This window comes from Capricornis sumatraensis, chromosome 1 (assembly GCF_032405125.1).
Source record: "Capricornis sumatraensis isolate serow.1 chromosome 1, serow.2, whole genome shotgun sequence".
NCBI lineage: Eukaryota > Metazoa > Chordata > Mammalia > Artiodactyla > Bovidae > Capricornis > Capricornis sumatraensis.
The window spans coordinates 205,834,084-205,848,636 of NC_091069.1; the positions used below are offsets into that span (position 1 = coordinate 205,834,084).

A 14,553-nucleotide genomic window follows, 5' to 3' on the forward strand; every position below is an offset into this window, starting at 1 on the left:
TTTGTCTTTCCTTCCATAGTATAAGCTCTCTGAGGTCTTGTCTTGTTCACTGTTCTGTATTAGTACTAGGCCCAATATTGTATTGATAGTCAATAAATTGTTTTCTTTTTTAAAAAGAAACATTTATTATATAAATGAAAGATTTTTTTTTCCCTGTCATCCTGTGAAATAGTTCTTCAGTTCTGTTGTTGACCCTGTACTGCTATCTTTCGCTTTCTTTTTTCATAGATACTTTCAGTTACTACCAATGCTGTATATCCGGTGTCCAGCATTTTCACTTTGATTAGTATCACAGCATTTCAGCCCTTCTTTTCTGTTCCAAGTTTATTATGAAAAGGTATTCACAGTTAAATTTAAGTGGAAAGGCAGATTATCAAATGGTTTATTAAGTAGTCAGATAGTAACAGCCAATATTTACTTGCTCTTGTTTATTATTCAGGTTCTATTGATCTGGATGCATTAGGTTTCTTAAGTTTTTTCCTGCCTTCAGCTTCGTTCCTCCATTCTGTCCTTAATGCTATGACCAAAGAAGTCTATTTAAGTACCAGTTGACTCATCAGATAATGGTTTTCTCTTGTCTTACAGAATAAAATTTAGGAATTGGCCTTTTCTTCTTTTTATTTATTATTTATTTCATTATTTGATTCTGTGAGTTCAGGAAGCAGATGTAAGCTTAGAAAGAGGAAAAAATGTCCATGTTTAGAACTACCAGAAATAAGACTAAACTTACAGTTGGTGTCAGTTTATGTTGAGTTCCCCTTCACTGGTAGGAATATGGAGGAATAGTAAGCAGTTTTCAGATGGGACAGGTCATTGGAGTTTGTTTGAAGCTATGAGCACTAGCCTTTGTAGCTTTCAAACTGCTTAGGTCTTCCACAGTCTGTATCAGGTAATTTTTTAACGATTAGAACCACATCATTTTTATCCCCCACTGCGCATGCATGTGTAGGTAGTTAACATATATTTATTCAGTAAATGAATAATGTCTGGGTACTTTCTTGGGTAGATGAGGTTCTTCGTTTTCACTTGATACTCTGTTTTTTGATTTGGGAGTGTCAGATCTGAATTCATAAACCTCTGCATGTGCGATCTTAGGCAAGTTATTTACCATCTGAGTCTGCTTTTTCATCTGCAAAATTAGAATGGCAATTACTACAAGGTAAGTTATTGGGGGGACTAAATACATGTGAAAAATATTTTATAATCTGAAAATGCTTTATATAAGGTACAAATTATTCAAAATTGATAGCTTTTTTTGTTGAACTTATATATCATTTAATATATAAATATGTTAACCACCATTACTCTTTCACTGTATAATTAGGCTCAATTTTCAACCTAGCAAAGGAATTAAATACTGTTGCTTTCTTTTCAAAAGCAACACATTTCCTCAACTCCTCAAGGCAAAATTTCTCTCTTATAATGTTGAATTCTCAATATTTTATTTCCAAACTTCCAGTACCCATGGATTTTTCTTCCTAGTTTCTGTGTTAACTTTGGACAAAGATTCAAAAAACGCCACTGGCAAAATTAAATAATATTAAATAAATTATTTAATTAAGAAATTAGGTCAATTTTTTCCCCCAAATAGATCACATTTGGTGGAATTTTCCCAATTTAAAAATTTGCCTTAAATCTTTGATGGTTGCTATGTTTGTGTGATTTTTTAGGTTACAGAATCGTGAAGGATTAGCAAAAAATTGTAATGAAAATGTTAAACACTTGAAGTTTTTATTCTTAATTCTAATATAGTCAATATCTGTTCTTTCTTGCCCTTTAACCAGGTCAGTATATGTTTTGTGCTTTATTCTTTTATCACAAAAAAGAGAAGAAAGACTGCAGTGAATGAAGATTCCTCTGCGTTTTAGCACTGCTTTTTCTACTGTAGTTGGCTTTTGAATGAGGATGACAATGGAAGAGATGAAGAATGAAGCTGAGACCACTTCTATGGTTTCTATGCCCCTCTATGCAGTCATGTATCCTGTGTTTAATGAGGTAAGTGGATAAACATTTCTTCATATGACCTGTGGAATTTCTTTATGTCTGCTTCATTTATTCATTTGTTTGTTTGTTTCCTCATATAACAAGTACTTATGTAAATGGACTCCATCTATGTATTAAGCATTTTTCCAGGGCTGGACATACATAAAACAATGAGGGAAAAGCCCTGAGCTTTTGCTCTTTCTCTGGAGGTTTCACTATAGTAGAAGAGAGAGACATTGGACAAAAGAATACAAGTAATTTTATAAATGAAGAATTGTGATGAGTGCTATGAAGTGTAAAAACAAAATGTGTTAAGTAAAGTAGCAGGTGAGACCTATTTTAGGGGCCAGGCAGGCCTCGCTGGAATAAGAGACATAGATGCTAACATCTGAAAGAGGTAAATAAGGGTTAGTGTGTTGAAGAGTTGGGGATTAGCACCTCTTAGGTAGCCAGAAGAGCAGGCCCGAAAATATCCTAATGAGTTACAGTGAAAGTGAAAAGGTGAAAGTGAAAGTCGCTCAGTCGTGTCCGACTCTTTGCGACCCCATGGACTGCACATGCACAGTCCATGGAATTCTCCAAGCCAGAATACCAGAGGGGTAGCCTTTCCCTTCTCTAGGGGATCTTCCCAACCCAGGGAATGAACCCAGGTCTCCAGCATTGCAAGCGGATTCTTTTCCAGCTGAGCCACAAGGGAAGCCCAAGAATGCTGGAATGGGTAGCCTATCCCTTCTCCAGCGGATCTTTCCTAGCCAGGAATGGAACCAGGGTCTCCTGAATTACAGATGGATTCTTTACCAACTGAGCTATGAGGGAAGCCCCGAGTTAAAGTTAGAGTGAATAGTGACAAAACAATTTTACTGATAAATGGAAGATACCACTGCTTTGTATCTAGAGAAGATATAATTGCTTTTTTATTTGAGGATTTTTCTAGGCCTTAATAATTGATATATTTTAGGTTGTTTTTTTTTAAGTTGATATTTAATAGGCTAAGCTATGTAGAGTTTTTAGAACTAGAAGTTCTCTAAGAGATACTTTCTCCCCTCCTTTTAATGGTGAACTGAGGTCCTGATTTGTGAGATTATTTTGCTTTAAAGTTTCTTTCTTTACATAAAAACTTCTGGAGGTAAGTGGTCTAGGACTGATAGTATTATGAGTCAGTATCATCAAAAACTGAGGTTCCTGTCTTCTGTTTCATCATCCTAGTGCTTGCCTTCCATTGCCAAGGTCACTTCAGCATGTAGGATGGCTGCTGCTGTTTTGTCCTAAGTTGTTCGAAAGGGGTAAAAAAACAAAGCAGGGGGTGGGGATTTATTTCCAGCTGATAAAGCTTCCTTAAAGTAATCTTTCTGAAAGTCGTACTTGAGACTTCCATTTACATCTCATTGGCAAGATATAGATTTATGACCACACCTAGCTGGGCAGTTAGGAAATTTAGAAGTTTACTGGAGAGGACGCAAGGAGGAGGCATCTTTTGGAAAACCTGTCCCGATTATCCTGCTACCGTGACAGCATTGGAGGCACTCTTCTAGGGCTGGCTATACCCATCTCTGGCAGCTGTAGCCAACACTTCAGTCATTAATTTTGCCATTTTGTTCTAACACTTTACCCAGGCATTGCAAGACTATAGTTATTGTTGGAAGCAGTGCTTCAGTGCTGTTCAGTAAATATTTACTAAATACCAGCCATTTGTTTGTCGAGTCTGCTGCAAGGGTCTGGAGATAAGGGAAAGAAAAAGTCAGCATACTTCTTCTCAAGAGTTGCAGGGAACACAGATGTTTAAGCAAATCAGTTATTAACTGTTCAGTTATCCTTGTACCAAGAATGAGGTAAAGAGAGTCACTGAAGGATAGATGAGTAACCCTGTCTTGACATTTAGTGTTTAAACTTCTCAGGTTCTTCAAGAGCCATCATGACAGTTCCATCCAGAATTGCTCCGTCTTTTCGTGTTTATGTTGCTAACTCTGTAGGCTATTGGATCAAGTTGTCTGGGGGCATTTGCTGTATTTCTCTGGTATTTTGAGTCTTTAAGGAAGGTCAGTTTACATTGCAGAACTTTAGTTTAATCCTCTAGTTAATGAAAGAGGAATGAGAAAAGCTTTTTTTCTAAGAGTTTGAGTGACCTTTTCCTCCATATGGTGAAATGATTTTATGTGATGCTTGACTTTGGAAAACAGTTGTATAGGGTGTAGGATTTGGGTGAACTCTTACGATTAATACTGGTATACCTTTTCTACTTTATTCATATATAAGAAGAATTAACTTGAAAGGAAAAGAAATGGCTGTGAATGGACCAGTAAATCTCTTCAGAAATCTGAAACTTGAATAACATGTGGGGTATAATGGGCCCCAGATCAGAATACGTTGCTAGATGATTCATAGTTGTTAGAAGTTGTTGTTAGAAATTTGAAAATGAAATGGCTGGTTGTGTTAGACTGAGAGATACTACATCAAGTTGTCAGGGTCTAATTTCTCAAATTGAATTTACTGATAATGGTATCAAGTTTGTTTTGTTTTTTTTTTTAAATAAAATTCAAGCATTGTTCTCTGGCGTTCCAATGTATTATTGTAACATCTTAAATAAGATACCTTCATTTTAACTGTAGTTCAAACATGGATTTTTCTGTAAATCTAGTAATGGGGAAATTAGAATCTAGTTTGCCTCTGCTTTTCTCTTCTTCGCATGTTTAAAGATAAAATGGATGTCAAATTAATTTTACAAACAACAGCACCACAATAGGGATAAAGTTTTACTCTGAAGGTAAATGATTCACTAAATTTTGTCCACTGTGTAGGGGAGAGTTAAAAAACTTATGCATGCTCACCTTAATGTTACATTCATAAAACTAACAATGGTAACTTAGAAGCCATTTTGCAGAACAGATTTTTGGATAGTAGGATATCCTTACACCTGGGGAAATTTTAGTACTGTTGCTCCAGCTCACAGGGGAAAGTTATTTATGACATCCTGGGAGAAAGATGCTTGCTAAACTTAATGAAGCTATGCCAAAAGTAAGCTGCTTGTTTAGTCAGCTGCTGCACAGTCCAGAGTCCAGGTATATTGCATGTGTTGTAAATGTACTGTGAAATAGGTCTCCGGGTTGCATTATGGAATAATGAGTTTATAGAAACCTCCTGCCAAGTCTTATATAGATAGTTTCTCACGTACTGTATCCTTTTTTGCTGACTCTTTGTATATGGAGGAGGAAGGATGTATGGTTCGATTCTTCATTCCAGGAAAAGACATGTCATGTATGTTCTTTTCCGGTGACTTGAGAGAAAACTTTCTAAGGCAAATATAAATATTTTTCCTATTAAAAAAATCAAACCTCAAATTTTAAGTAAATATTTACACTTCTCCACAGTGAAGGCGTAGGCTTCACTTATAATCCCAGTATTTAGAAGTGATCATAGTTAATATTTTGGATTTGATTTACTTCTCTGTCATTTACTATGCTATATAATCTTGTCTTAGTTTTCTTTTCTGCAAAATGAGGATAAACAATATTTTGTTTAATTCTCACAACTCTGGGAAGTAAGTGAATTGATGCAGTGCTTAGAACAGTACCAGACATGTTTAAGTATTAGATCTTATTATTAAGGAGTCTTCCACATAATTTTATGTAAAATTGTGATCATACCTGAGAGTGTGCACATTTTTAGGCAGTGTTTTAGTGGAATATTCTTATAGTAGTTAGAATGGCTCTGCTTATTTTTTTGCTAGGCAACTTAGCAACCCCAGAAACTGATTCTTTTAGAGCCAGTTATTGGACTTACTGTGTACAGAACAGATGATTGCACTTTGCCTTTGTAAACTCATAAAATTTAATGGGTGACCTCTCAATTCTGTCTGCTTCTGTTTTTGTTCTGGCTTTTTTTTTTTTTTTTAACCTAACTCATCTCATTATCATTTGAATCACAAGAGATGTATGTGGAGTTTTTATTCTTGGCTCAGTTTAACTTTCTTTTAAAGAATATGGTCAGTAATCTTAATGGTATTGGGGGGAGGGTGGGAAAAAGGGAGAAGATACCAGCGAAATAGGCCTGATTTTGAGGAAGCAGATTTTATAGACAATTTGGAACCAACCTAATTAATTATTTTGACCTAAAAAAAAAAAAAAAACTTAAAATATTTTGTAAGACTGTTTAAAACTTGAGCAACTAAAGTGTTAAGTGGATATACATTTTTTTAATTTTAGGTGTAAGAAACTGGCTTGAGGGACTCCCTGGCAGTACAGTGATGAAGACTCCAAGCCACTACTGCGGGGACTGGGGTTCAGTCTCTAGTCAGGGAACTAAAGTCCTGCATGCTGCATAGCATGATCAAAAGAATTTTTAATGTATTTTTTTAAAAAAGAAATTGGCTTGATACTAGAAAATAAAGTATAGAAATGAACTGTTATTTCTAGAGGGAGTGATAAAAGTGCTCTATGGATTCAAAATTATATAAGCTTTTAAAATATGTTTATAAATGATCCAAAAAGTTAAATTTGAAAAGTTTGCAGTTAGTTAGCAGTAAGTGGACGCAAAAGCTGTGAATAGTAAGTTGCAGGAGGAGTTCACACAACTGAGAGGAGACAAAATGTGAGGTTGAGGTGAGACCTTAATGTTAAGCTCACCCAGCCTGTAGTTTCCCTCCAGCTGCACTTCTGTCTCTAAGTGAGGAAAGGTGTTATGTGCCCTTTTCTCTTACTCTGATTCCCTCTCAACTTTTTTCCTGGCGACATGGAAATCCAGCATGGCAGAGATCCAGGAGTGCCTCTCCATGTCCCAGTATCCATTAATACAAAATATCATATATCCCTCTCCTTCTTCTTTGGATTTAAAACAGGGTATATGCACTGTCAGCCAATGCTGAAAAATGATTGCACTGCCTCTTTAAACATACTCCAGTCAAAGACCATTATCCCCAAAGCTAAAAACATACTGGACCCACTAGTAAAAGTATTGGAAACAAAGTGGATATTATTATCTGTTCCAAACTGACATAATGGCATAATATCCGCAGGGTGTTAGCAACCCTGAAGAAACTCTAAGGAAGAGGATTTTAGGAGGTCACGTTTTTCAAGGACCAGTTTAGATCTCATCTTCATACTTTTTACTTCAGCTGACAGTAATCCCATCAGCTTCTGTGTAGCTACTTACTTAATCTTCTGAGGTTCCAGGAATATAGTCTGTTTCTTTGTATCTCTCAAACTGACTTCTCTCACATGGTAGAAACTCAGTACATTGTTGGTTCTTAAGATTCAGTGATGGGACAGAAGCCAGCCTGCAAAGGGTGAGTACAGGATGGGTGCATACAGGAAGCTAAGTGGCTTGTGTATTGGTTTTAGAGCCAGACAGATCTGGTATATGACTTCCCTGGTGGCTCAGACGGTAAAGCATCTGTCTACAATGCCAGAGACGTGGGTTCGATCCCTGGGTCGGGAAGATCCCCTGGAGAAGGAAGTGGCCGCCCACTCCAGTACTATTGCGGGGAAATCCCATGGACAGAGGAGCCTGGTAGGCTACAGTCCATGGAGTCGCAAAGAGTCGTCTGACTATTTCTGTACTTTTTAGCTCTTTTATGTTGGGAAAATTTATGCAAAGTGAGTTTATTCCTCTATAAAATGGAAGTGATGATAGATAGTTACAGATTTATTATGAGGGTTAGAGATACTCTATAAAAATACATAATAAAGTCCATAATATGTGCTTAGTAAAGTGGTAGCTATTACTGGTATATTACTGGAACCTGGTACTTTAATGAAAGGTACAGGTAAGGTGAACATGATTTTATTATGAAATCATCTATCACATGTGAGAGGCCTAAAATAGAAGCACATTATAATAGGGGAGGCGTGAACATACCTTGCTACCTGAGTATTAGAGGCTGAAATTATAAATAGATTAAAAAACAATTTAGGTAAATTTATGGATGAAAGTATTTTTTGAATGTATGTATGTGCCTATATCGGAGAAGGCAATGGCAGCCCACTCCGGTACTCTTGCCTGGAAAATCCCATGGACAGAGGAGCCTGGAAGGCTGCAGTCCATGGGGTCACTGAGGGTCGGACATAACTGTGCGGCTTCACTTTCACTTTTCACTTTCCTGCATTGGAGAAGGAAATGGCAACCCACTCCAGTACTCTTGCCTGGAGAATCCCAGGGACGGGAGAGCCTGGTGGGTTGCCGTCTGTGGGGTTGCACAGAATCAGACACGACTGAAGTGACTTAGCATCAGGTGCCTATATGCCTGGTATTGCCTGGGCATTGTGAATATTTTATGAGTAATAAATCCTGGTGGGATTATTGCAAGATGTGTGGGTAAATAATGTATCCCAAATGACTCCCAGCAGAGTGCTTTTCAGGTGCTTCACAGATCACTGACTTGATTCAGTATGTTAAGTCTGACCTTTCTCTTCTTTCTAAGGTATACATATGTAAACTTAATCTAGAAATCTAGAGCTGTAGATGTCTCTCTTGGCTAATTATATAGTTCCTCACTGACTGGCGGCCCCTTTTACTTGCATTGACCCTTTCATATACTGGTCAGGGCAGTACCGAGTGAGTTAGTGCTGATATTTGAAAGGCACTCATCTGACTCAGACCTTTGACTTGGTGAAAGTGGTCAGTGTGGTGTAAACCCGAACAAGGAAATGGGTTCCTATCAGGGAGGAAACATTCATTCTGTCTCCCTCTGCCTCCCTTGTACAATAAGAACTTGAGATCAGAAGAGCTATATTGCTAAATGTTCTTTGTGATTCATTATAATTAAATGAATTTGGTGGAAGGAGGTATACCTTCATTAGTTTAATTAATATACTTATCTTATTTAGTTGCTTACTTGCTATTTTTGCCTACCTGGATCCCCTTGTGTCTTTCCTTTTACTTGCCAGGGCAGTGTTAGATTTTACAAGATGTGTGGAAGCCAAGTTAAATAAATACTAAATTGAATGGCTCATTGTTTATTTTGGAGATAAGTTGTTAATCTTGGCCAGTTTTGATGCTTTTCTTTTTGTTAAGGCAAGTAACTCGTAGGGAGATAAGGTTCTTGGCATTTCTGTCTTATTTAGAAAATAAATCGATTTAAACTGTTTGGAGAGTCACTAGATTGTATGTGTGTGTGTAAAACTGTTTTCATTGCCTTAAAGAATTGAAAATAATAGTTATTGCATAATGTGATCTATAACCATAAGATTTTTTTTAGAAATATTATACTTCCATAAAAATCTACAAAGATTACATTGATTTTGAAGGTTTAATATTGTCCCAAATAAAAAATATATACATTGAGCTTTATTGAGTTAATTGGCCTAATTCTTAGGGACTAACAAAATTTGATATTAACTGAAGCTAGTTATTTTAAGCCTGGCAATTCTTCAAAAAATGTAGTAACTTTTATGAAATTGTATACCTTCTTTAGCCCAATGAAAAGCAACTTATACAGTGTTTAATAAGGACATTTATCTTTCAGAATTATAATCCTTATATGTTTGATAATAAAAGTTAAAAGCATTTGGGTTAAACTTTCAATTCAGGACTTTTGGTAGCCATTTTTAAAATTCTGGTTAAAAAAAAGAAGACAGATATAAACATCTGTAGAATCCAGATGACCCACAGTCTTCAATTTAAGTAACAAACCTTTTATCAGTACTGTTTGCTAATGAATTAAAAAAAGACTTATCTTAGTTTAATGCCTAACTGAGGAGATGAAAAAGCAGTTTTAAGAGTTAGGTAGTAGGCACTAGAAATAAAAACAAAAATAAATGAGACCTAATCAAACTTAAAAGCCTTTGCACAGCAAAGGAAAACTATAAAAAAATGAAAAGACAACCTACAGAATGGGATAAAATATTTGCAAATGATGCTACAGACAGGGGGGTAATCTTCAAACTATACAAACAACTTATACAAATTCAACAACAAAAAGACAACCCAATTGAAAAACTGGCAGATCATAATAGGCAGTTCTCCAAAGAAGACATACGGACAGCCAATAGGCAACATGAAAAGATGTTCAACATCACTGATTATTAGAGAAATACAAATCAAAACTACAGTGAGGTGCCACCTAACACCAGTCAGAATGGCCATCATTAAAGTATCTACAAATAAAAATGCTGGAGAGGGTGTGGAGAAAAGGGAACCCTCCTATACTGCTGGTGGGGATGTAAGTTGGTGTAACCACCATGGAAAACAATGTGGAAGTTCCTCAAAAAACTAAAAATTGCCATATGATCCAGCAATCCCACTCCTGGGCATGTACTTGCACAAAACTATAATGCAAAAAGATACATGCACCCTGTGTTTATAGCAGCACCATTCACAGCAGCCAGGTCATGGAGACAGCCTGCATGTCCATCAGCAGATGAATGGGTAAAGATGTACATATATGTATATATATACAATGGATATATTGTAATCTATATATGCAGTGGATAAACTATAAAGGAAAAGAATATTAAAAATAGAATGTATGTGTATAACTGAGTTACTTTCCTGTACAGCAGAGATTGGCACAACACGGTTAATCAACTGTACTTCAATTAAAAAAATAAAAGAGTAAGGTAGTAAATACAAAAAATCTTAAGTAATACATATTTTCTTTGTTTTGGTCATTTTATAGGCCATACACACATAATTTGCCATCTTTTTTTAACAGAACATTGAAAGTTAATCTTGAATCCTCCCATTTTCAAAAATTTAAGTGAATATGTTTATTTCTACTAGGGACGTATACTATTTTGAATTCTCTGCTTATCTTAAATCAGTCTTTAAGGTGATGTGTGCTAAGTCACTTCAGTTGTGTCCAACTCTCTGCAACCCTGTGGACTTTAGCCCATCAGGCTTCTCTGTCCATGGGATGCTCTAGACAAGAATACTGGAGTGGGTTGCCATGCTTGCCTCCAGGAGATCCTCCCGACTGACTCAGGAATCAAACCCACATCTCGGAAGTCTCCTGCATTGGTAGACATGTTGTTTACTACTAGCGCCACCTAGGAAGCCCCAAAGGAATAAATAAGGAACTAATACACATACCTTAATTTTTCATCCTTTCTAATGAAAATTTTAGATCATCTGTTTGAAGAATTATGTTGATTCAGAATCATTAGCAAGTTATGTTTGTTAATTGACGGGTGTATCAGTGTGATTACTGTAAAATGCAGTACCAGAAATGTATTTTTTCTAGAAAACTGATACTAATGATTTAAAATTTTTATTGCAGCTAGAACGAGTAAATCTGTCTGCAGCTCAGACACTGAGAGCAGCTTTCATTAAGGTGAGGCACAGATAATTTATTATTATGGTGGTTAAAATGTATCTTATAAAGAAATCTAAATACCATGTCATAAGTGTCATTATTATGGTGGTTAAAATGTATCTTATAAAGAAATCTAAATGCCATGTCATAAATGTCAGTTTATTTTTTTAACCTTTCTTTTTGGATACCTTTCTCTTTTGTTTTTGTTTTGCTGTTTAGTGAAAACCTTTTCAGTCATCTTGTGCCTGTTTTAGTGTACACTTTTAAAGCTTAAAACACTTCTAAAAAGTGAGTTGGAACAAGTGCCGTTTCAGTAGAATTCAGCTTTTCATCACTTTGTGCTTTTGAACTGACTTCTTCAAAATGTTTTCTCTTTGGCTTTAAAGTATATTTTAAAATTCTGTTTTATTTGACATATTCAAAACTTTTATAAAGTTAAACCCAAAGATTTTCTTCATGCTCTTTTTAACTATAGAATGTAAGTGTAAAACTGTGTTTTGAGTGGGAAAATAAGACCTCTGTGTTGCTCACATCAAGGAAATTTTGAGGATCAGCTGAGTCACTCAGGATGAACTTTTTCATTGTCTTATTGTTTCATTGCCCTGAATATGTTAAGTTGATAATCCCTAGCTCACCTGTAACAGCTCACCTATTGGTGCTGAACATTTAAAACATAGCAAGTTCAAATTGAGTTGTACTCCAGGTTTTGAAGATGAGTACCAATAAAGAATATAAGCAACTCAGTAATATGTATTACGTTGATTGCATGTTGAAATGATAATATTTTGGGTATACTCTTAAAATAACTTCATGTGTTTTTTCTTTTTACTTTTTAAATGTGGCTACTGCTGCTGCTGCTGCTGCTGCTGCTAAGTCACTTCAGTCGTGTCCGACTCTGTGCGACCCCATAATGTGGCTACTAAAAATTTAAAATCAGATAGGCTCCGACCGAATATTTCTATTGGATAGCCCTACTCCACTTACTGAGTGCAGCCTTCCATATAAGACTTAATCCATTTCATCCTAAATACATATCCATCCCAAGTCACTTCAGTTGTGTCTGACTCTTGTGATGCCAGGCTCCTCTGTCCATGGGATTCTCCAAGCAAAAATACTGGAGTGGGTTGCGATTTCCCTCTCCAGGGTATCTTCCTGACCCAGGGATTCCACCCACATTTGATCCTCTTATATCTCCTTCACTGTCAGGCAGGTTCTTTACTACTAGCACCACTTGGGAAGACCTAAATACATATCAGGATACCCAAAATTTTAATTTTTATTTACTTTTTGTGTGTTTTCTCCCATCAATAGCTAAAACAACTTACATTTCAAGTATTTTAATGTTTAAATCTAGAATTAATTTATAGTTGAGCCTCCTTGGAATTGAAACTGTGAATATTCAGCTTGATTTCTTTTAATGGCAGAGGTTAGCTTATTGATACCTCACTTGAAGTGAAGTCGCTCAGTCGTGTCTGACTCTTTGCGACCCCATGGACTGTAGCCTACGAGGCTCCCTCAGTTCAGTTCAGTCGCTCAGTCGTGTCCGACTCTTTGCGACCCCATAAATCGCAGTACACCAGGCCTCCCTGTCCATCACCATCTCCCGGAGTTCACTCAGACTCACGTCCATCAAGTACATGATGCCATCCAGCCATCTCATCCTCTGTCGTCCCCTTCTCCTGCCCCCAATCCCTCCCAGCATCAGAGTCTTTTCCAGTGAGTCAACTCTTCTCATGAGGTGGCCAAAGTACTGGAGCTTCAGCTTTAGCATCATTCCAGTCCACGAAATTTTCCAGGCAAGAGTGGGTTGCCATTTCCTTCTCCAGGGGATCTTCCCAACCCAGGGATTGAACCCAGGTCTTGCGCATTGCAGGCAGACGCTTTTACTGTCTGAGACCCCCTGGTAGCATAAATAATGTCGTTAGACATCTCTCTGTTTCACTACTAGAAATTACATTTTGTGTATTGATCAGTACTATTTTGATGTAATACTCTAAAATGCAGTGCCTGTATACAGTTACATACTAATTTTATTTAAATATATTCTGCCAAATCATTGGATTAATGAAGAAAAAGAATGAAGCAGCACCATCCTTAGTGGAGTTTTTTGTTGTTTATTTGTTTTTCGTTTTCTTCTTTGCATTAAATATCAATGTGATTTGGAGTGGTATATTGACCTGCCTCAGTCGTTGTCTGACCTGCCTCTTGAGAAACCTATATGCAGGTCAGGAAGCAACAGTTAGAACTGGACATGGAACAACAGACTGGTTCCAAATAGGAAAAGGAGTACGTCAAGGCTGTATATTGTCACCCTGCTTATTTAACTTCTATGCAGAGTACATCATGAGAAATGCTGGGCTGGAAGAAGCACAAGCTGGAATCAAGATTGCCGGGAGAAATTTCAATAACCTCAGATGTGCAGATGACATCACCCTTATGGCAGAAAGTGAAGAGGAACTAAAAGGCCTCTTGATGAAAGTGAAAGAGGAGAGTGAAAAAGGTGGCTTAAAGCTCAACATTCAGAAAACGAAGATCATGGCATCCAGTCTCATCACTTCATGGAAATAGATGGGGAAACAGTGGAAACAGTGTCAGACTTTATTTTGGGGGGCCCCCAAATCACTGCAGACGGTGATTGCAGCCATGAAATTAAAAGACGCTTACTCCTTGGAAGAAAAGTTATGACCAACCTAGATACCATATTGAAAAGCAGAGACATTACTTTGCCAACAAAGGTCCATCTAGTCAAGGCTATGGTTTTTCCTGTGGTCATGTATGGATGTGAGAGTTGGACTGTGAAGAAAGCTGAGCACTGAAGAATTGATGCTTTTGAACTGTGGTGTTGGAGAAGACTCTTGAGAGTCCCTTGAACTGCAAGGAGATCTAACCAGTCCATCGTAAAGGAGATCAGCCCTGGGATTTCTTTGGAGGGATGGATGCTAAAGCTGAAGCTCCAGTACTTTGGCCACCTCATGCGAAGAGTTGACTCATTGGAAAAGACTCTGATGCTGGGAGGGATTAGAGACAGGAGGCGAAGGGGATGACAGAGGATGAGATGGCTGGATGGCATCACTGACTTGATAGACGTGAGTCTTAGTGCTCCAGGAGTAGGTGATGGACAGGGAGGCCTGGCATGCTGCGATTCATAGGGTCACAAAGAGTCAGACATGACTGAGCGACTGAACTGAACTGATGGTGGCATTATGGGGACTATCTTAACCATCTTTGTGGCTAAAGAAGGAAAAGTGATCCGTTGCACACCGTAGTATTGATAAGGCAAAAGTCAGTTTTTGCCTTTTCCTATAACAAGACGAGAGAGAAACTTC

At 37.2% G+C, this 14,553-nt stretch overlaps 1 protein-coding gene across 2 annotated transcripts in view; it reads left to right on the forward strand.

Annotated features, from left to right (window-relative positions):
* Nucleotides 1–14,553, forward strand: part of PDCD10 (programmed cell death 10) — a 46,260-nt gene that overhangs the window by 15,032 nt on the left and 16,675 nt on the right. For both annotated transcript variants that reach the window (XM_068965628.1, XM_068965636.1), the window contains exons 2-3: nucleotides 1,785–1,995; nucleotides 11,192–11,245. In XM_068965628.1, the coding sequence (XP_068821729.1) occupies nucleotides 1,900–1,995; nucleotides 11,192–11,245 (150 nt within the window). In that variant the 5' untranslated portion in view covers nucleotides 1,785–1,899. The remainder of the gene's footprint in view (nucleotides 1–1,784; nucleotides 1,996–11,191; nucleotides 11,246–14,553) is intronic.